The sequence below is a fragment of the Toxotes jaculatrix genome, chromosome 16 (genome assembly GCF_017976425.1).
Source record: "Toxotes jaculatrix isolate fToxJac2 chromosome 16, fToxJac2.pri, whole genome shotgun sequence".
NCBI lineage: Eukaryota > Metazoa > Chordata > Actinopteri > Toxotidae > Toxotes > Toxotes jaculatrix.
The window spans coordinates 14,370,004-14,393,069 of record NC_054409.1 but is presented as its reverse complement, the minus strand read 5'-3'; the positions used below and the strand labels follow the sequence as shown (position 1 = coordinate 14,393,069).

The window sequence follows — 23,066 nt, the reverse complement described above, 5'->3', positions numbered from 1 at the left end:
AAAAAAATAGCAAATAGGAAAAAACACAAACTGTGTTTGAGAGACATATTTAACATTATTAGATGTGTGTTTGATAACAGGCTACAAATGATCTAATATTTAAAATGTAGGCTACCATATGTATTTTCACTGGTGGAAGTTTGAAGCAGTGTACTTAAGTATAATAGTCAGGGACATAGGATTTTACATTTATGGTATTTATACTTAAGCTACATTCCGGAGGTAAATGCTTATTTTTGTGGGTTAAGATTTTACCAAACATGTGATGTTTATAAAATGTAATGCATTATACCGTAAAGAATTTAGTTCCACAACATTGAATGATGCATGTTGATGCATTAAAAAGTCACATAATATTATATAATGATGTAAAACTCTGAAAGTGCCCAGGTTGCAAAACTGGACAAAGCAAGCAACTGTCCCAGGGCCCCGACCCCCTCAATTCTAAGCTGATACCACTTGTGTACTTATGGAAAATTAGACATTTATATTGTGATGTTCCTACTTGTACTTACGTCAAAGAATCTGAATAGTTCATCCAAAACTGCATGTTTTCTTCTCGCTCATGAGCATGCACGCTCACTGACCTTATCAAACATGCAATCCACATATTACGTCTCATCATCAAACAGATTCAAAAGGATTCACTCACCAAAACACACTCGTTACAAATAATTAAATACTCTCCACATCAAATTGCATGCAAGGCCAGGCAAAACAAACTGTGTGGGGTTTTTTTTTTTCTCAGGAAGGACAGACTATCCTTGTAAGGAGGAAGGATGGAGGCTTATTGTGGCTGGAACATGCTGGCTATCCTTCAGCACTCTGGATAAATACTGGCAGTGTGACAATAGACCAGCTTGAGCTGAGGAGGCTGTCACCTCAGCACTTATCAAATCATGGATCTTCGTGCTCTCTCTCCCACTCTCTCTCTCTCTCTCTCTCTCTCACACACACACACACACACTCCAAATAGACACACTTGGCCTTTATCAGGACCTCAGACCCTCCAGATGCACATTTCACTATCAGAAATAAATGTTTGCAAGAGGTAAATTAGATGAAGATAGATAAGGAAATGACTTTTAGACACACTCAAGAAGATCACAATTTCAGACAGATGATACATACACACACAGACACACACAAAATTCTTGATAGTAATTTCTCAACCCGTTCTTTTATCACTATCGCTCCATCTCGCCTCAGCTGTGGGAGTGACAGTTCTCTTCAGATCTCCTCCAGCCTGAGAGCAGATAACAGCCCGTCTGAGTGCTACTTGTTACAGGATGAAGCCGCCCTCATCTCACACACATGCAATCCCCATCTCCATAAATCTATCTACGGTCTCATCTACTCTTTCTCTGCAGACACCACTCCCCTTCTAAGTACCTCCAGTTCACTCTCCACTGATGAATAGCAATCAAGTGCCGCTTGTAGGTGAAAATGTCGCACAAACTGATATTTACATTTCAGTCATTATCCCAACCCTCATGACTGACTCATGCGATCCTATTCTGTTGCACAGGGATACTTTGAGGTTATAGAGGCGGCTTTCCTAACCAGCGTGTGCATCTTCTCCTCACTATCTCTCATCAAGGCAGACCTATTGTGTTCATTTCATATCTTCTTTTTTTTGTATAGAATAGAGGCTTGTTGCATGACACTGGTTGCAGGATGGCAAAAAAAGAAACTGCCTTCCTGCTGTGTCAGTGACTTTGACCTCCAGCATGTGACCTTGTTCAGCTGCATTTAGCAATTTGGAAACAGTCACATGGTTTTCTACATTTGTACTGATTTATTTTCCCTTTATATTATATATATATAATTTATTTATTTATTTATTTATTTATTTATTTATAAATGTTTTTTTTATGGTTTAAAATGATTATTATTTTTTTTATAGCAGTTTTGGCATCTTTTAAGCCCTGTCAGCTGCCAGTTCATCTTTGGAAACTCACCCATCATCAGTGCTGATTTTGTTAAACCTAAAATTCTCCAGCACAATATGTTTACGTTATGTGGTCTACCCTCTTTAAAGCGGCACTGTGCACAAGTATGTGTGCCAGCGTGGATACAGCTCCTTCCCCTCATGATCCTTCATCCAGGTAATTGCAGCAAATATTTGAGTTTTCAACCCCGCCGTACAAAACTGGGCAGGTAACATTACCATCAAAGCTGTGGTAGACCTCAGGGAAAACCGTGCAGGATCAACTTGTTTACTATTAGGGAATTCAGTTGCACCTTTAAGAGTGTGTCAGGGACGAAATGACAGCTTCAGGCAACATCTAGTGTAAATACAGGTTTATTAGGGATGAAAATGTTCCATGATAAACAAAAGAGGGGAAAAAAACATTCACAGTACATTTCATCATTTTATCTCCTTAACACGGTGCATTGAAACATTGTACAACTTCAAAAACCCATTGTTTGCTCTGCACAAATATGATGCCTCTTTACAAAAATACTCTCCTTAAGAAGAAAAAAAAAAAGATAAGGGCAAGGGGGGGCAGATTGGTAAAACTATCAAGATTTTCCATCTCTCCTAATTTGATCAACACCTCAAAAATGGTGACCAGCTACAAATATTAAGCCGACTTCTCAATCTAATAGTCCCTAAAGACTGCAGTCGTTTGTGTTAATTGACGTGATGTAAAAACAATAACCCGTCATGAGCACTAATGACATCTGCAGCTCTACACTAGCACAACATACAGTAAACTTGTCAGCAGCAAACTGAGGTCTGATGGTTCAAAAATGTAATGTGAACACAGAAACAGAAGGCAATTGGTCAGGTTTAGGATGTAAGGTGTGTGGATGGAAGATGACTGGTCCGTTAGACATCCTGTGGTATTTTCGGTAAAAGGTGATTGGTCTGATGAAGGTCCTATGCAAAGCTATTGGTCATTTTATGGAGAGGTAGGATAGTTGTCATGGTCAACATATCAGGTCCCAGGAAAACTAACTTCTTACAGTACTTATGTATAAATTTTTGACAAAGACTGCTGACATGTCACCTCATGGGCTATTTTTCCTCAAACCATGTACCAGTATAAATTCCTACTACTTCATCTATTGTGTCATGACCAGTGACTGTACATAAAGATGGACAACAAGTCCATTTATTTCCTATACTGCAGCCAGGCACCAGCAGGGAGACTGAGATGTTTTGGCTTCATTTTTGACAAGCTGTCATGTCGTCCATCTTCATATACAGTTGTTGGTAAAAAAAAAAACTCAGAGAAAGTGAAAAAATAAATGGCAGAAGTCCAGCCTTAGCCAAAAATTAAACTTGATGGACTATGTTTCTGGTGGTTCTAAGTTTGGTTGATTCAGCTAAGGACAGGTGTCGAGTGGGAGCTACTGTCAATTTGTCAGTGATCTTTCTTCAGCTACTCAAGTGGTTATATAGCGACCAAACCATCTATATTTGTGCCGTAGGCTCTCTCTATCCAGACTGAGTGTTAAAGGGGAAGGTTTGGCACAAGTTTATGGCAAATGTTGGGCTTTGATAAAAGAGAGGGGAAAAAAAGGGACAATTTAAATTTAGCAATCCTCCTTAGTAATCCAACAAACAGTTCATGTATTCTAAAATGTGGCAACAAAACATAATAACTGCAGCGTTGTTTCAGACTCGTCACACAACTGTCAGGTTAACATCTGGCCCTACTTTACAAACAGTGATCCTTCATTTCCCTCGAGAGCAATAATGAGGACACACATATTGGAGTGGATGAACCACATTCACTTACCAAAAAAAAAAACAACAAAAAACCCTTCTTTACCGCAAAGGCCAACGGCTATCATCACATGTACTGCAAATATCTGAACCACACAGGATGATGGGACACACTGGGTTCAAAAACATCATAAAATCCATTCAGCATTCCCCGAGCGACACGAGTATTTGTTTGTTTGTCTTTACTACCATTACAAGACAGCTGGGGTTGAAAACTTAAAGGTCAGATCCATTTGGTTTATTGCGTTAAAAGCTCAACAGAGGAGGTTTGAATGGATGTTTAACTGTTTTTGGATCCGTGTGATTGTTGCACAAGGTTGAGGCCACAAGACACAAGTGACTCAAGTGAAAAGGAAAAAAAGCAAATAGCATGACTAGATTTCTATAAGTGGCTATGGCTTCTAAAACGTGATCACATTTTCTAGGTTTGTGATAATTATCAGACCGAATAGAAAAATCTCCCAATACAGTATAAAACTTGAACTGAAAGAACTTTACAAAAATGCTGCACTATTCTGCTTTTTTTCCTTTTACTTGTACAAAGAAAGAAGGTATTGAGAGGAGAAGACACTGTGTCTGACGTAAGCATTTGAGCAAATAGATCTATCAACGGAAACACGTTTTAACTTCCTATAACAAAAACACACTCTGGAGAAATAAGTGGAGGAAACTCTTTACAGACTGGGAAAAATGTTAGTGCTTAAGTCTCTCATACCTCTTTCTCTGGTGGTTCACCTTTATCTCTGCTTTTGTTCTTTATTCATTCCATTTCATCTAAAATCTGCTCTTAACAGCTATTTCCTAAAATATCTTAACAGTGAACTTTAACATATCTAACATCTTAATGCATCTACATTTCTGATTGTTGTTTTATATTAATATAGGTGTCTAACAAGAAGATGACACTGTCAGGTATTCCCAAGATTACGCGGAGAACATGCACATTGTTGACGAACCCTTCCTGTAATATCAAGAAATAAAAGAAGTGTCAAAGGTTACCACAGGGGGAGCACGAATCAAAAATCTGCAGTATTTGCATTGCTTGGCTCCTACTGCACATGCGTATTTAGTTTAAATTTTTTTTTTTAAACAAACTTTGCTGTTTCTTTTATTTACAGATCATAGGAAAGGTTTGCCAAAAATGTTTAATGATCATCTTTGCTCAACTGATTGAGTGACAATCAGAAAAAGATGATTTTGATGCTGAAATTTTTTTTGCCTCATCGTCTTCTGCCTTCCTCACTCACATGTGTGCTCTTTGTGGAGGTTTCTGTTCGGAGCAGAGCCGCCTTACTGACTCTGGGACTCGCGGACCTTGGCTTGCAGGGCATCACAAGTCTTCTTGGCGTCGCCTAGCAACATAGCAGTGTTGGGCTTGTAGAAGATGGGGTTGTCGACAGCTGCGTATCCCACGCCCAGCGAACGTTTCATCACGATCACCTAGATGGGAGGAGGGACGGTCATATACGCCCATTAGCTCCTAATTGCACGATTACAGATGACAGTACTGAGGCAGAAGATTTAAAAAAAAATTTGGGGGAGATGCAGATTCTGTGCAAACTACCCCAACTTTTCTAAAGTACAACCAGAAATTTTCCCTCATCCCTGCCATTCTCTCCTTCTTGAACAACCTCTGTCTATTGACCTTGGATGTAGAAATAAAGCAAACTGATTAATTCTTTTTTTTTTTTTTTTTTGGTCCCCTACAATTGGGATGTTTGAAATTTAAAAAGGCTTCTTTTGTGAGTGGGCCTGATTTCCATCTTGGCTAAAATCTCACTAACAGCTGCTGTATCCACATATTTAACAAACCTGGTTTCATTTAAATTACTGAGCGTCAATCAATTTAATATCCAATTACGTAAAACGCCTTTGTAGTTTGTTTTGGACAATTAATTCAATATAGACGTCTTCTACTTGAGTTTGATTTGAGCAAAAGTCTGAAAGTAGTGTAGGTAAAAGTAGCTTTTGTTAGAGTGTATCCTCACATGACTCATGCATGGATCATTGGGCACTATTTAAAAGCATTTTCGTGACTTCTTGTAAACCCAAATCGACAGTCTGTGCACGCCGATGTGTGTCTCTGTATGTGTCTGTGTGAGTGTGTGTGGTGAGGCAGAATGTCCACTTTGATTTCCCCAGAGGAAAGTGTGTGGAAACTAGCGGGAGCGCTGTATAAATCCCAGATCTCGGAGCGGTGCCAGTGGGATGCTCTGAATGTCGTCATTCCACAGCGACACAGGCACCGCTAATGGGATCAGGATGGGACTGCACCTGGAACTGTAAGAATCTGTGTCTGTCTGTGTGAGTGTGCGGATGTGAGCATGCATTTCTTTAGGTCTGTGTGTGTCTTCAGATGGAGGCCCCTCTATGAGTGTGTGACTGCAACAGACAGTTGCGGCAATAAAAAACATTCCAGTTGTTGTAAAATCTTCCATCCCTCTTTTTTTGGGGCTTCAGGACAACATCATAATCACACATGCATGTCCCAGATGTCTCACCTGCTTAGACTTCCAGACCTCCAGCACAGGCATACCAGCAATGATAGAGTTGGGGTCTTCCTGGGCAGCGGAGTTCACTGTGTCATTGGCACCGATCACCAGGACCAGGTCAGTCTCTGATTGGGCACACAACAACTTAACATGACTAACTTTATCTCCATCATTTCAATGTCACATTTATCTGGATTCAATTTTTTTCAGCGTTTGACTCTTTTTATTTCTAAAGTGAAACATTTACCTCTTCCCTGCGTTTTTTTAATTAGGTAATATCCTTTCTGCCTCATCCAATTTTGTGCTACACTGCAACTGTAAAGTTTAGGAGTCAACAACAGTTTTCTCAGTTTATCTTCAAACCCAATTGTGTCACAGCTCATTTCATCAAACATGTGTCATGCCCTAAAATAATAGAGCCAGGAATCGTTTGAGCACTTTTACTTAGGGGAAGTATGTGTATCCTGTTTTTGAGGATTGCAGATACAGCTTATAAGTTATGGCTCATTTAGTCGGAGATGGTGCATGAAAAATTTAGACATGATGGGATCAATATTATGGAGAAAGTTTTCAAAAATAGGTTTTTGCCAAAAAGGGGGGGACTGGCAGAAAATCCAACAGGATGGAAATTAATGTGACCATATGCAACAGATTTGGCTTTTACAAAGAAATCTGTGGAAAAATTAATTACTGTGTGTAGTGGTTTCCATGTTACTGGCAAAAACAGAAAAGCAGTTGATTCTACGTCTCTGTCTGCCTCATTGCTGTCATTTTTATTACGAGATTTCAAACCTGAATCTGAAGCTAGACTGGTTTAGCCTGGCTCTGTTCAAATTCCACAACATAATTAAAAATGCAAACTGCCTTCATTGCAAGTTCTCTAAAAAGCCACAGCAAAATCAAACATAACGGGTCATAATAATTTTCGGTTAATAGATTAATGGCAGGTACAGATGAGAAGAGCTCGATCTTACCAGGGAAGTCCTCATTGATCTCCTCCATTTCCAGAACAATATCGTACGGGACACCAGCTTCAGCCAACAGCACGTTGAGCTGACCAGGCATACGGCCAGCCACCGGGTGAATACCAAACCTGAGGGAACAAAAGGCTCATTTTTAACAAATACTTGAACACAGTCCCTCCTCTATAGATCTGGTTGTTAACCACCATTAACTTTAACTTGACCTTCTTAAATCAGAGAGAAAGACATGAAAAGGGGGGAGAGGGGATGTCAGAGGTGGTTTGGTAGAGATCATAATAAATGGATTTGGGCGGAGAAGGGGGAGGTAAGATGGAGATTTTGGACAAGCGGAGTTGAGAGACGTTTGTGATTATAGTCACACACACACACACACACACACTTCCCACTACCCTCTTTCACCATCTATTATATTAGCTGGTATGTGTGCATGTGTGTGACTGGGTATACATAAGTTCTCAAACTCAATTAACCATGTCATGTAATCAGGGTAGGAAAGCCACTGAATTCTGGCGGCTGGCTTTCTCCCTTTATCCTTCGAGCCACTCCGCCATGTGACCGACCACCATTTGGAGATTTATTTTCTATTTGTTCGACGAGTTTAGGCGGACACAGAGTCCAGATGGCCTGTCGGTTCTGGGATCTATTAGCGACTCTAGCTGCTGATTGAAAAAGTCAGTTTCTGCACTTCATGTTATTCCATACAGTCCGCAAGCATTTGAGGACAGCGGGGAGACGCAGAAAAGTGTGACGTGCTTCCAAACTTCATATCATCTATTATATCATGCTGATATAATGTAATGTCCAAGAAGGAGGAGTAAGATCTCAGGAAGCACACCAAGACCACAAAGGAAGAGAAGAGGTGTAGAAGGATTACAGAGGCATGTATGAGGAGTAAGAAAACTAGAGATAAACTGAGGAAATGCACTGGGATTATAATACAGAGCAGAGAAAGCAAGAAATCTGTGTGAAGGAGGTTTTTCTATTTTTCACTGACCACCCACTTTCCTCTAATCAAGTACAAATGCTCTAAGTAGCAGCAGCTGCAGCAGCCAGGATCAAACAACTGAGGCAGGACAATTACACAAGCTTCCGCTGTACCTTTCCTCTCCTCTCCTTTGGATTTCCTTTTTCCCATGCTTTCTTTGCACTATCTGTCTGATCCCATCTTCTTGTCATCCAGGCCAAAACTTCAACTCTTCTTTTCTGTCCTTCATGGTACCAATTTACATCTTGTATTGGTTGAAACTGCTTTCTTTATTTCCCTCCCTGCTAAAACGACATCCATTTCTTATAATAATTTTTTATTTACAGTAGTTTTTTTTTTAAAATTATTAATTAAATTCACATCCAGTGAAAGTAAATGAGTTACTTTCGTCGCCCCCTTTACCTGACTTTCTTGCCAGCATCTTTAAGCATCTTCACCAACTCAGCGATAGGGTACTGGGCCTTTGCAGCACAGAGTCCATAACCTAAAAGAGATTGTATAACAAACAACAGGTAAGAATGAGCTGATGTAACAGCCTAGTGCAAAATACACAACTTTTGCTATGATCTGCCCATTCAACTCAAACGTCTGACCGAAGAACTCTTGTATCAGCACAGATGTCGCAACAGGTTATCTGGTACAAGTGTGTCCGGCCTTGACCTCATCGTGAACTGTCCAAGACACAATGACAGTTTTCAAACATGTTTGATTTTGCTGTATCCAAAAACAAGATGTGTTTGGAGTTGATGCACCATAGAGCGCGCAACAGGAAACTGGGGACAGGGAAGGAGGAGGCAACGGACACACACAGCGACTTCTCATACATTTTAGTCAATATTGCTCTCATTTGCTCCGGTCGAAGATCTCTTCAGCTGAAGTGAGAGATCAGCTGTGTAATTTGTGCACCCCCACATCAACATGACAGCAGTCATGATGATAATCTTGAGAGAGATATGGAAAACTAAGGTCACAATCCAAAATGGTGGTGCTAGATCGCACTAAGACACATGCACTGACGGCCAGTTTGGAGCTTTGGCGACCAAAGACAACCTGCAGCAAAATTCTGAAAGCTGCTAATGCGACCCAACCAATGGGATTATGACACGAAAAATCGCCAAATACACTGCCTACTGCAACATTCATTACATAACATACATAACAAGTTTCATTTAAAAAGGAGGCTTTTTGATGCATAAAAGTGTCTGCACTGTGACCAAAGCTTGTTTACTGTTTTGCTGCATTTTTAAAACAGCAGCACAGATGGATGCAGCGAGCCAATGGCATGCCTCAGCTGTCTTACTCTGTACTTTTTTTAAATTTATATTGTAGTGCTATGATTCACTATGCACTCATCCCACAATCTGACTTGTCTAAAACTGATATTGCACAGTCTGACACAGATTACGGGCTATACAGATTTTATCAGACCCATTTCACACAGTGTGAAAAGGACTAAACTCAAATGAGGAAAAAACTGGGTAAAGACACTCAACAGTAAACATGCAGTACGCAAGCACAGGAAATGAGCGTAACTACAAGTCATTTTAACCAAATGTTAAAGCGCTAACTTGAAAAGAAGCACACACAAATCAACCTTCAACCAGACAACAACGTTGTCAGCCGTTGCAGGTAATGATAGATCTTAGTCTTGTGTTCCTGAGGAAAACAGTGCAGCCAGTACCTCTGGAAGCCTTGTCCTGCAGTATATGTGTGTGTCTGAACAGGAATACCACTTAAATATTAAACACATGAACCGGCTTCAAAAGAATTCCATTAGAAGTGATTTGAAGTTGAGAAATAACCAATAAATGTCTGTTTCCTCGATGCTGGCTCTGTGCTGAGGTCTGGTCTGGGAGTGTTGCCACAGTGTTTCACTGATCAGGACTCAGCAAAGCTACAGCGTGAGGTCAGACACAAAGGTGAGAATTCCTAGAGCAGGTCTGTGAACTGGTTCTAAAGGACCTCTAGGAGTCTTGATCTTTTTCTGTAACTTTATTTTGTTCATGCTTGACATGATGGCAGCCCATCAAGGCCTTGTTCTTAATGGGCTGCCTTCATGTCTTCTGAATAGATGTCTTCAATAATTCATTTTTTTATATATTATATTATATATATAATCAAGCTACATACCTTTGAGTGATAGATAGGTGGCACTGAATTCTATGTGTTTTGTTGTGTCTTGGATTTATTTCATTTTTAATAATGCTGGTGCGTGGTACTTGATTTTTATCACACAGTCACAGATGCAAACACATGTCCAGTGGTGTTTAAAAGCCTTGTCCAGAAACTACTCCGGAACCGTATTGTTACAACACACCAATCGAAAAGACAAAGTTTCAAATTCAGCATAGTGGAAAAAAATAAAACTCCACAAGAAACATGGTTTTACTGTCTGCAGAACAGCTCAACAATTCAATGGTTTTCACTTTTTTTTCCCTTCTCCATCACTATTCTCTCATTCCTTGTGCTTCCAATATTCTCTCTGGAGTCTCTCCTATAAGAAAAACAAGTGGACCCAGACCATGGAGAGATGGGCCAGACGAAGCCAGGAAAACACTTATGTTTATCAGGCAGAGTCTTAACCGTTTCCACAGATGTCAATCAGGCAAAGTGACTGTGACGGCTTCAATTAGGAAGAGTGGTCAAAATGGAAACAAGGGGACTGACTGAGAGCCAGCGCGGTGTAACAATACTAGTCTGACTACTACAGCAGAGAAAGGCATTAGGTATTTGGATGGTATGTGTACTGAAACTGACATCATTAGCAAAGTGTTACTTACACCGATGGCTGATGTGATGTGATGCAACTTTTAATACACCAACCTGACGTCATTTTATTGTGGTCTGTTACCATGGATGAACCCTGCACTGAAATTTCACACAAACACTGCAACTGCAGAAAGACTTTCTTCTCCAGGTTTAGATCCTTTGTGACATCTTGACTGAGCATCAAAGCCTGGCTCACTAACCAATGTCCTTCAAACTGCTCTAATTAGAAAATTACTCATATAATTTGTTTTTAGTTATTTTAATCCTCTTATTAGCACAGGTTTATTCTTTATGCTTCTTGTTAATCTTTAAAAGAAATGTCTAGCATTTTATTATCCGTCTCATCTTGGTGCGGTTTTGTTTGTGGACCATTTTACGAAAAGGCACCAAAAAAAAAAAAAAACATAATTTTTCATTTCCACTCCTTCATTTCTCCTACTCTTTCCAGCTCCAAATTTCTCTGGCCTGTTTTTGGTTCTAGCTGTCAGACGTTTTCCTCTCAAAAAAAAAAAAAAAAAAAAAAAAAAGCTAGAAACAAAAGACAGTTTAACCTACATTGCTCCATGGATTACTTTTTTTTTTGCTACTTGTATGCTCTTCTCAACCCTGTGACCACTTAAATTTAGGAGTTCTTGTAAATTGCAGCAGTTTCCTCTGAAGAGTTAGTTTTTGTATATAGGCACTCAGCGCTGTGACTGGAATCACCAATTTGCAGGCTGGATGCCTTTAGTCTGTGTTTACATGTGCCCACGTGAGTAAAACAACTCTTTGGAACAGTGACTGGTTCACAACAGTCTGGTGAGAAGGACTAAACTGTCACTGGGCCACACAATGATGGTTTTAGGATAGTGGCTCTGAGAACAGTCGTAGTAGTGGGAGGTTTCAGGCGCACATTTAGTCAAACATTGAAAACGTGAAATAAAAAAAACAAAACAAAAAAACATGCAGCTGGAACAAAGGTTGGACCCCACACAATAACCCCCCCCAAAAAAAGGAACTAGCAGCCAAATTTGAACATAGTATTTGAACTGTCAACAAAGACCCAACACACCCTCATCCCATCGAAATTTCCCTTGACCTTGCATATATACTCTGCACTGTAGAATGTCTATTTACCATGGACTGACGACCACACAGAAACCTGAGTATGTGTGTGTATGTGTGTGTGCACGTAGCCACTCTACCATGACTTGTCAATTAGCCTAGAAAGATGGTGATGTAACATGGGTCAAGAAAAGGTTAAATAAACAGAACACACACTTTGCTAATGCTGAAAAAAAAAAAAGTTGACTGGCAAAGTCAAAGTACCATGTTTTTCCACTCATGTACAAGACCTCTGAAATATGTGCAGGGGTTATGTGTGTGACCTTGTATTTGTGCGTGTCTTACCTGGAGTGATGATTATGCTCTGGGCCTCTTTAATCATGTCGACAGTCTGATCCACGTTAACCTCGGTGTGTGTGCCTGTGATCTCCATGGGCTTTCCTGTGCCGGTGGAAGATGTGCCATAGCCTCCCAGGATCACATTAGCCAGCGAACGATTCATGGCCTGAGAGGGGAGAGAAGATATTTTGTGTTTCCTATTTTATGATGACCTTAAACATTGCTTACACTTTGCTGACTGTTTAGAGAAAATTGTGGCAAACTGAGGAAAACTGAAAGGGAAATTTCCTCTGGAAAACACACATTCGAGTCCTGAGATTTTACTCAGATACAGGGACTATACTATCGTGCTGTAAACTTAGAGTCCCTCCTGGTGGACAGGAGAGGAACAACCACATGAAACAACGTCTGCTCAACTACAGTAATTTATCAAATACAGAACTTCGCTTTAAAATTTCAAACAGTGATGCTGAGACTCAAAGCACCAACGTCACAGTGTATGTTCCTCTTTAACGTGACACTGTGCTCCACTCACCACACACATAATGTATGACAGAATGGCTCCAGACGACCCGATGAGAGCTCCGACGATGGTCAGCAGGTTGTTATTGAGCAAGAAGCCCTCGGCACACAGGGCCCAGCCTGAGTAACTGTTCAGTACGGTGATTACCACTGGCATGTCAGCACCTCCAATAGCTGCTGTCAAGGTTACACCCTGAAGGAGAGAAGAAGAAGAAGAAGAAGAAGAAGAAGAAGAAGAAAAGAACAAGGAGAGGAGTTTTATCCACTGCTGTAATCATATTAACTGTTAAATACAGAGATTACAGCAGATATAAAGAAAAGAAGTGATCTGTAAAGAAAAACATAATAAAGTATGAACAAATTCTCCTTCCATCACAACTGGAACTAGAAAGTTTATTGATGTACTGTTTGAATCTCTCTAGGATGCCTTAAATAAATAAATAAATAAAAATCCAACCATTTCTCTTCCACAGGAGAGAAAACACTTTTCCAGTTCGAGATACATTTTTCACAATCAAATCCACTTGTTCTCTCTCCCTCTATCATCTGAACGGTTTTTGTTTAACATGGGCCAACTCTAGTTACTACAGCGGCAGCACGTCCCAGGAGTGTGGGCTGAATTTTTTCGATTCACACAGGTGCACATCATAGACTATTCTTGTCGACATTATGTTGGTTTATTTCTAGGAAACTTGTACAAGTGAAGGAACGCTCACGCCTACAGTAGATGATACATCATACTGTACTTTAAAGTCTGACTGGAGATCAGACAAAGCTATTTGAAACTAATTCATTAATAACTGTAACTGAAATGATTTCCATCCAACCTTTAGGGAAGCACTGATCATTTTTTCTGGGACTGAATCCAGTTGCTGATTTTCCCAAAAGACACGTAAATATGCAAATGCAGCAGATAAATTAGCAATACTGAAATTGAAACACGTTACTGTGAACATATTTTTTTTTTCTTTTTTATTGTAATTACATTAGTGTGTGCTCTCTGCCTCTGGCTGCTCTGCTTGGATTCACTTGATTAAAATCTATTTTCAGAAGTTGTAAAACTCAAAACTCAACATCAGTAGAAAAAACTAACTACAGTTTCTATAAAGACTGTATGATTCAAACAAATTCCACATAATCAGTTTCCTTGTTTTTTTCTTCTGATCACACAGTAAAAACTGAGAGGTGAATGATTTGCCATTTGACTGCTTTATGAAAAGTTAAGAAATTTTGTTACTTCTTTTCTAATATCTCTGAAATGTTTAAGCTTTTTAAAAGTGCTTTTCAGCCCATGTCAGTTAGAAGTTTTCTTCCTAAACATTTTGCAACTCATGCAAGAGGCTGATTTGCCCCAGACTTAATATTTACTACTACTGAGGAGAAAATATCTACATCTTCCTGTGGACTGCAGACATCTCTGTCAAACTCCGTGGCACATTTTCAAAAGTTAAGCAAGACTTAATATAATGAGTCGATTACAAGCAGGAAATTGGCACATTTACAAAGTCAAGCCTGTTTGCCACTATGGCAGCCAGACTATTAACAGCTCTTTGCCCAACTCTGACTGAATTTCTGGGCTGCTACTGTTTCCTGTGCAAGACGCTGCTTACCTTTTTTTTTTTTTCAGTAAATCCCTTCTATCACTTATTCCATCCTGGTGTGTCTCCAGCATTAAATTTTTTCTAACTTTTTAATTCCTTTTCCCCTGCCTGATGTGTATTAAGGTCTTTTAACAACATTCTAACATGTTCAGTCTGTCAGCATGTAAGAAAATTCCCATCTGATTTTTCTCTTCAGTGGCCTCAATGAGTGCAAAAATAGAGCTCAAGAACATGAAAACACACGGCGTACCATGATAGCCGAGAGAGCAGAGACAGATCCGAGACAGGTGATGCCTGTAGTGTAGCTGGGATCCAGCATGTAGGGAATCATCCCACCAACACTAGCTGCCATGAGACCGGCGTTCAGAGCATGACGAGCAGGGAGAATCAAGGGAGCACTGTTCAGCAGACCTGCACGGAGAGAAAGCCAAGGAAAGAAAATGATGGGAAGACAAGGGGAAAGAGAAAATGACAGGAGTTAGGGAAAAACACACCACTAATCACTGCAAATAAACACTTAAAATTTATTTATCATTCAGCTGTGAGCTTCTCATAAACAGGAAAAATTTTAAAGCAGTAGCATTAATCATTAGAGCTCTCTTCAGCAGCCACCACTTGAGACTTGTCATTAACTGAAAGTCATGCTTGTGCATAATTTGTCATTATGAAACACTTGCAGCCAACATGGAAATTAGTGTGTGGCTGCTGGGACTGGTGCCAGCACATGAACCTGATGAACTCATTTGCTTTTTCCATTCACAGCAGGCAACAGCAGGTATGAAGCATCAGATCTTCCCGTGCTGGTAACGACAATTGGACCAAGCCGACACATCATCTGTCAGCAGCTATCTTAGTGGCAAATATACCACAAATCCTGTTTTCAGCATCTGAAGTTTATTCAGATCAATAAAAACGTATCATCATGTCTATCCAGCAAACATAGAAAGGAGAACAAACATGGCTTATAATACCAAAACAGCATTAACGCACGTTCTGTCTGTACATCCAGAAGTGTGGATGTTCACAGTCTGAGGAATTTTAAGCATACGCGACTGCGCTTTTCTCACCTTGCAGTTTGCCGTAAGCCACCAAAGAGCCGCTGAAAGTGATTCCACCGATGTAGGTGCCGAGGTATGCAACTATCTTGGTGAGGTTGGCTGCGGGGTCTGTGGCGAAGTGGGGATACTCGATCATGTATTCGGCCACACAGGTGAGCACGGCAGCCAGCCCCACCAAGCTGTGGAAGGCAGCCACCAGCTGGGGCAAGTCGGTGATCTGGATCTTCTTAGCAATGGCCAGGCCTAGGGAGATAACAAATAAATAAAGTTCAGTGGCCCCAGACAGACACGCACACAAATGACATGCAAAACACAAGCATGTGCGCACACACTCAGAGGAATGCTGGGAAGTGGGTCCATGTGAAGGACCAGGTGTTTGCTGCTGAAGCCTGTTTGGGGAAATTCCAAGTTTGTGAGTGGGTCTACACTGCAACGGTGCCGCATTTGGAAAAGGGCATTATTGTCTGTTTGGATAGTTTAGTCTACGTTTCAGCTTTGTTACTGGAACAATTAGCATTGAAATGATTAAACGGTTGAGAGCGAGTGAGCAAGAGAAAGTGAGTAATACGTGATGCCGACCATTTCGACAAACCTCCTGTGTCTGATGGGGAGTTAGTCATGCTGTGTTTGATGTAAACATCACAGGGAGTCTCTGTGCTCAGAACACCTGCTGCTTAATCTGGCCAAGCTTGGAATACATGCACACATAAACACAAATACACACACATACAGCAAAATGCATGTCCAGTAATTTACAGACTCGAGAGACTTTCTATCTTCATTAACACAATTCTGCAAGTCTTAGAGTTTGCCTGTGTGTCCACCTTCTCCTTCTTGTGGCGTAATTACACACAGACTCACCAGCAGTGCCACCTACAGCCATGGCTGCACTCATCTGTGCCAGAAGCTCAGGACTTGGTTTGAGGGCACCCAGAGTGGCGGCGAGCCCCCCAGCGACTCCCATCATACCCAAAGCATTACCCAGGCGGGCTGTGCTCTGGTTGGAAAGGCCAGCCAGGGCACCGACACAGCACAGACCTGAGCCCAAGTACATCATCTGTTGAGAGAGACCGAAAATGGAAAAAAGGGGTTATAGACAAGGATTGAGGGACCACATGATGAGAAAAATAGGCCAAATGATTCACTTGGAAGGTCCTGTACAACATCTGGGCAAACAAAGAATACATTTCGAGGATGATTAGCCAACTTTTACATGGTCATGGGCTGCTTTGCACCAGTTCGGAGGAACTGAGAACATGGTTTCTGTGGGAAACCACAGATACACCCTTGAACTAAACACGTGGATATGGCATAAACATCCTGTCACACCTGTTCAATGTTGTATCCAGAGTGCAGAGCAGCTGCATAGCCTCCGACGAAGATGCCACCAGGAAGCAGATAGAGGTAGTTATACTCTGGAGGATCGGTGGGACGCTTGAACATGTCCAACATCTTCTGAGTCACCAGGAAACCACCTGGGTGAGAGAGAGAGAGAGAGAGAGAGAGAGAGAGAGAGAGAGAGAGAGAGAGAGAGAGAGAGAGAGTGAATACACCTGTTCTTGAAAATGCACAAAATCAGGTTTACAAAGGTGCTTTACGAACAGATAAGTCATTTCCAAAATAAAAAGGGAGAGTGAGGAGTGAGGATGTAAAGGTGTCTGAAAAACAGGAAAAATATCTATTTAAAGACAACAGGTGTTTTAAAGCCATTCACTAAAAACTGTTGCCAAGCACAATAACCAATGTTAGGAATTTAATGACTCTACTTTATGTCAGTGTAAATATTTCATGAAGAAAACATCAAAAGTGTCAAACCGGGACCAGACAGTGTCTCACTGCTTTATAGGAGGAGATCACTTTACCGTGTGTATGTCTCCCTTTTTCTCCCCCTGGCATGATTGTAGCCACGTGCACACGCATACATACAAGGGTGAATCAGAGGCTAGCACCTGTTTCTTTCCAGTTCATGTAATTTCAGCCTTTCAGCCTCAGACTGTCCCAGTTAAAACATGTAATAACAATCTGACTACCATTATTGCAGACCAATCTGTGTCAATATATTAATATGGAGGAATGTTCATGTATTTAAACCACGCAAAGCCAGTATACACTCATTTCGTTTGGTTATTTTTCCCCCAGAACGAGTCTGCTGGCACTATATTTAGAAAGCTTGCAAGAATAAAAGCAAATCAGCAACACCATCATGAGCTCTAATAAAGTCCATCTGAAATCCCAACTAGTCATCCATTTTTGCAGTCAAAAATAATGTCAACATTATTTTTAAATTTACTGTTACATAGCATAGTGAGTTAACATAACAATAGTTAGCTCAAGATATTCAACAGACCCAGGTGTTTTCCATGGATTTTCTCCTTACGACTATGGAGACATGAAGGGAACAAGAAGCTATGGCCAGAGACCTGCTCCTCAAAACAGACACACAAGCCGAAACATTTCAGAGTCTGTTTTATTGGAGCTAAATTTCACTAGTGTGTTTCGTCCCTTTCCATGGAATGTTTTTTTTTTTTTTTTTGGTTCCCAAGGGTTTATGGGTGATGTGGTAAACCGCTTAGAAATGTGCGTGTGGAACCAAACCCATGAAGAACATCAAAAATGAAATTAAACAACTAGGGTAAGAAACTAGGTATTTCTATGTGGTATTTTAGCGTGCTTTTGTTAAGAGATCTAAAACAAAAAAAAAGTGGTAATGCCACAGAGCCTAAAGGGCTCGTGATTTGTGGCAGGATTCACAGCATTTCCTCGAACTTAAAACCTTGTGGCGTCCTGCGTCTCTCACACAAATCTGAAATATGTTTCGGTGTAGCCCTAACAAACACACAGACGCTGGGGCTGAACTGAACCATTATGCAAGTTAACTATTCATTTGCTTGCATCAATGTCTCCCCTGGTGTCAAGATGTGCGCCAATAGGAGAAATTAAAACTAATTGATGGCTCAGCCCCGGAGGCACACTGTGTTTCCCAGGACTATTAGAGAGTGATGAGTATTATAATGACTCCAGGAACACTTTGTCATTATAATGGGAATTATTAAGGGTAATAGCAGGAATGAATGTGTGTGGTCCGAGCCAGAGCCACTGACTCCCGTCTGAGCAGGTGGGTAGAAAGGGCAGCTGCAAAACTTGGTCAAAGGCATGTTATTGTATAATCAATATAAAACACTTCAATCTTCAGCCTAAGTTGATATTTTACTGGCTAAAGGTTGCTGTAACTGGCAGGGATCACTGAGAGGTGTCTATGTGCGGGTGACTCACCGGCAATGTTGACCGAGGAGATGAAGGCGGCGAGCACAGCCAGTGTCTCAGCAGTGGTTGTTGGAGTGTAGGCGCCTCCCATCAGGGACAGACCACCCACAGCCGTCAGACCTGCGGAGCACAGATATTTTAGCATTCATGAACCTCCACTTTCATAATACATTATACAGGACACTGAAAACTTTGGTGAAGATCTCACAAAAACAACACAGGATCTCAACAGAACATTAAAGTCAGGGGGTCATTGCAAAAGCTCATCTTAACACTGATGAGAATTATTTTCATTATTATTTTCATCATTATCAGCACATCTATAGACAAATTTTATAGCTGTCTTCTTATACTTAAAATACTCTGTTTGCTCCCCAGATTGGGGGAAAAAAAAGACATTTAGAGATAAAAAGAGAAGAAAAAAGAAAGAGAGGGTGTGTGTGAGTGTGTTTACCAAAAGAGGCTCAGGAAACCTTGATAACATCAGTCCTGTAATGACTTACAGGCAGTAAGATGCAATAGACAGCACCCCCGGAGCCTGCATTCACACGGACTTGTTTGTGTACAATTTAAGTTGGAAAAACCGGTAGTGTGTGTATGCGTGCGAGCGGGTTTGCGCTCAAAGTCAATAGTGTTGAGATTGGATTTTAACATGAGGAAAATGTGAAGTCTGAGATCTTCTCACTAGTCTCATTTTTTCTCAAACAAAGTCGGCTTTATAATCGTGTATATATCAGCTCCTAAACAAAGCAAGTTTCAAATGCTGCCAAACATAATTTCACAACTTCCACGACATAAACACAAGCTAATTTTAAATTTCCACTATTGTGAAAGAGACGACTCCAGCAGGAAGCACGCAATGCTGTGATGAGCATAGGATAGAACAGAATTCACAGGAATAAAAAGCTTTCCAAGCATTTGTAGTTTGGTTCCTGGCACATGAATACCTGAAACAGTGTCAGGCCACCACTAATCATCAGCTTTTTCCATATGCCAATGATTAGCATGTTTTCGCTGCTGGCACCGATGCAAGCCAGCGCCCGTAAGGTAACCTCGTATGTGTGTATCTATTCTTACACGGCTCATATCCGACCTGAAACTTCTTCACGCCTTCAAATACACACGTTTTCTCTGCCTCTCACTTCATCTGACAACCTACATGCAGTGTTCTAGGTAATGAAATATATTTATTTAAAATCATTAGTCAATCCTAAACCCCCTGACCACTCTCTATATATTTATCTGGATTGTTCTTTTAGCTCATTTTTGCTCTCCACACAACTAATATTGCTTAGTAATCATTAAAAAATGACTAATATATACTGGCAATATACTATATTATTTTTATATTCACATCCATCACACTCCTACGACTTCATGATTGAGAAGGTGAAGTGGCAAAGCCAAGCTAGTATCAAAGAATTTTTAGTTTAAAAAAAAAGAAGAAAAAAAGGTACAGTTACAAAATTTAGGTGGAGATTAAAGACATGCCTGGCTACCACAACTAACAGATTAGCCAGAAAGAAAGCAAATAGGCGTCATTGGACATACACACACACACACACACACACACATGCATATACATACATACTGGGTGGGCCAATGACCTGTAGGTGTGTCTCGGTTACAAACACCAGGCACCAGGCTACAGGCAAAGTGTTAGCGTGAATCAGTGCTCTCAAGTAGATTAAAGCATTTATATCAGACACCAGATATAAAGATGTACTTCAATGAGCCGCTGGATATGAAACCAGTGTCTGAAGAATTTAAGATGACCCACCAGTCACAGTCACTACTGGTTGTAACACTATAATCTCCCCATGAAGAATGCAACTGTCCCTCACTCCAACCCTGAATTCCAATAAGGTTCCCTAATGTCTGACTGATTGTGTGTGTGTGTGTGTGTGTGTCTTTACGATGCCTGGCACAACAACAAAACTCTGCTGGTCTCACTGTTTCCATAACCGCAGTCAGTCATTGAGTGATATTAAAAAAAAAAAAAAAAAAAAAAAAAAGAGGGATAATAAGGCCATGATCGATATGAATGGAAAATACCTGGACCAGGAGGAAAGGGTGAGAAGAAGAGATGAGGACAAACAGAGGGCAGAAGAGAAGAGAGGAGAACCTCCAAATGTTAAGTTCCTCTGTAAGGAGGAGTAAGCCACTTGATAAATTCATTTCTTTCATTTGTGGTCTTAAGATTCTGATATTCAATGATCTTGTGGAGTTATAGCTTTTAGATTGATTCCATCATAACGTGTCCAAAATAAAATTAAATAAATCATATTCAATGACTGAATTTGACAAGAGCTGCACATGGTGAATTCTATTGTGAAAAAGAAAGTATAAAATGGACATATAGAACCAGAGGAACATGTAAAATGGTGTGAAGATGAGAATGAGAAAATAGGGCGTAGGTGCAACTAATAAAGTTTTAAAGAAAGTGAAAACTGTCTCTTAGTTGTTACACTGCTGGGATACGGTAGCCGAGCTCTGATGTCCGGCTGTGTGCACGAGTAAACGAGCAAAGGACTTCCCTGACCCTCAAAGATCACCGACTGTGTGTTACTTCCTACCCTCAGTGTGGGTCTTCAAGTGATCAAAGCCACGAGAACACACACATGCACTTACCTCTGTAACCTCTTAACCCCTCCGTGTTAAGCGGCAGCAGACAATAAGGACACAATCTTTAAAGTTTTTATTTGGACCGAACAGCAAAAGCAACAGTGAGGCTGAAGAGACCTGCTGGACTGACGTGTGACCCGTTTGATCTCTGAACAAGATCTTTATTCTGTTTTAATGTTTTGTGCTTTGCTTTAAAATATTTTATTTGCATTGTTAACTAGTGTGTATTATAGTTTAATTTGTTTTATATGTTGTTGTTGCTCTGTGTATATGTGTTGGTGGTAAGTTGTATTCTCTTCAATTAAATCCTGCTTTTTACATTTAATACATGAATATCTATGACGAAAACTATGCTCTATGTATCTGAACTCTATTTTATTTGATAAACTGGGTTCATTGTAGCATTTTCATTATTTATATTTCTCGTGCATTAGTCTCACGTTTATTGTCTCATCAGGTTGTTAATCATCTGTAATTCACTAACCCGTATAAAGTTTAATTTATTAATTAACTGAATTGAGAGAGACTGCGATCAGTGCACACAATTTCTAAAGTTATTAGATGGACTACAGGCAGGGGTTACTTCTTGTAAGTGGTTCATTTGGGGCTGCATGATGTGCAAAATATCTAAAATGTGCACAAAAGGGTTATTTTAAGTTAAAAAGTAGTAACAGATGCCGCCTCTGTGACTCAGTGCCGATATCCAGCTCGACTAAACGCAACTAACCTGAGATGGCGTTGGTGACAGACATGAGCGGAGAGTGCAGAGCAGGAGTGACCCCCCACACTGTGTGATATCCCACGATGCCAGCGAGGCCAAAGGTGGTGACCATCTGAGTGAAGGCGGCATTTGGAGCCGACAGACCCAGACCCAACAGGGTGGCAACACCTGGTACAGAAAGAGATAAAGTTAAAGAAAGTAAAGGGAAGTTATGGTAAAAACTAGGGACTGATTTCATTTAAATAATCTACAAATAACTGAGATGAATCTCTTCATTGGAGTGATTTGTTCTTAAACGTGTGTCATGTACAAATGATTTTTCTCCCCAAGGAAAAAAAACACAAAACTTGTTTGTCTTCAGATAATGCCTATACACAAATTACATCTTTATCTGAATGAATTTGGTTTAAATATGAAACAGAAATTAAGTAAATATTTTACTAAAATCAACTAAATAGAACAACAAATATTCTGTTCCCTGAGAACACGAGAACAAGCAACTGTTCAATGTGAATCATTTTTAGAGGCCTGAATGCATGACACTAACCAATACCAACTTTACAAAAAAGGAAAGCAAGATAAAACAAACATGATTTTGGAAAGCAAACTATTTTTCTTTTTTTAACTTTCCTATCCTGTTATCACCTTTCAACACTTTGGGGTAACAGTAGTAGTTTAAATAGTATTAATTTGCACTGGATGTAGTAATTTCCCCAACTCTAAGCACAGCTGGACTTGACTGTAAGATCTGGTAGGTATCTGACCACCCATGTTGACCTTATGTCCTGTTACTTCAACTCACATGCATAGTTATCAGTCAAAGAGAGAATTGTCTGTTTTTTGACATTGGTGTCATGTAACAAATTTTCTTTGCCAAACTAACTGTTGTAAGAGAATAAGTTGTCTACGTCCAGGACAGCCGAT

General features: G+C 40.3%; 1 protein-coding gene across 3 annotated transcripts in view; it reads right to left on the bottom strand.

The window, feature by feature from the left end:
- Nucleotides 1-1,226: 1,226 nt before the first annotated feature.
- The window catches only part of nnt (nicotinamide nucleotide transhydrogenase), a 32,737-nt gene continuing 10,897 nt past the window's right edge, over nucleotides 1,227-23,066 (bottom strand). The window contains exons 11-23 of one of the 3 annotated variants that reach the window (XR_005895487.1): nucleotides 22,149-22,310; nucleotides 18,806-18,916; nucleotides 16,862-17,007; nucleotides 16,394-16,589; nucleotides 15,542-15,775; nucleotides 14,725-14,885; nucleotides 12,887-13,066; nucleotides 12,358-12,517; nucleotides 8,602-8,683; nucleotides 7,206-7,324; nucleotides 6,241-6,356; nucleotides 2,302-5,179; nucleotides 1,227-1,239 (exon numbers count right to left, since the gene is read on the bottom strand). Coding sequence is in view for 2 of the 3 variants with exons in the window: in XM_041058979.1 (XP_040914913.1) it covers nucleotides 5,030-5,179; nucleotides 6,241-6,356; nucleotides 7,206-7,324; nucleotides 8,602-8,683; nucleotides 12,358-12,517; nucleotides 12,887-13,066; nucleotides 14,725-14,885; nucleotides 15,542-15,775; nucleotides 16,394-16,589; nucleotides 16,862-17,007; nucleotides 18,806-18,916; nucleotides 22,149-22,310 (1,817 nt within the window). In the remaining variant the exon portion in view is untranslated. Of the gene's footprint in view, nucleotides 1,240-2,287; nucleotides 5,180-6,240; nucleotides 6,357-7,205; nucleotides 7,325-8,601; nucleotides 8,684-12,357; nucleotides 12,518-12,886; nucleotides 13,067-14,724; nucleotides 14,886-15,541; nucleotides 15,776-16,393; nucleotides 16,590-16,861; nucleotides 17,008-18,805; nucleotides 18,917-22,148; nucleotides 22,311-23,066 lie in introns of those variants that run through there. The other 2 variants (XM_041058979.1, XM_041058978.1) reach the window with 2 other exon arrangements.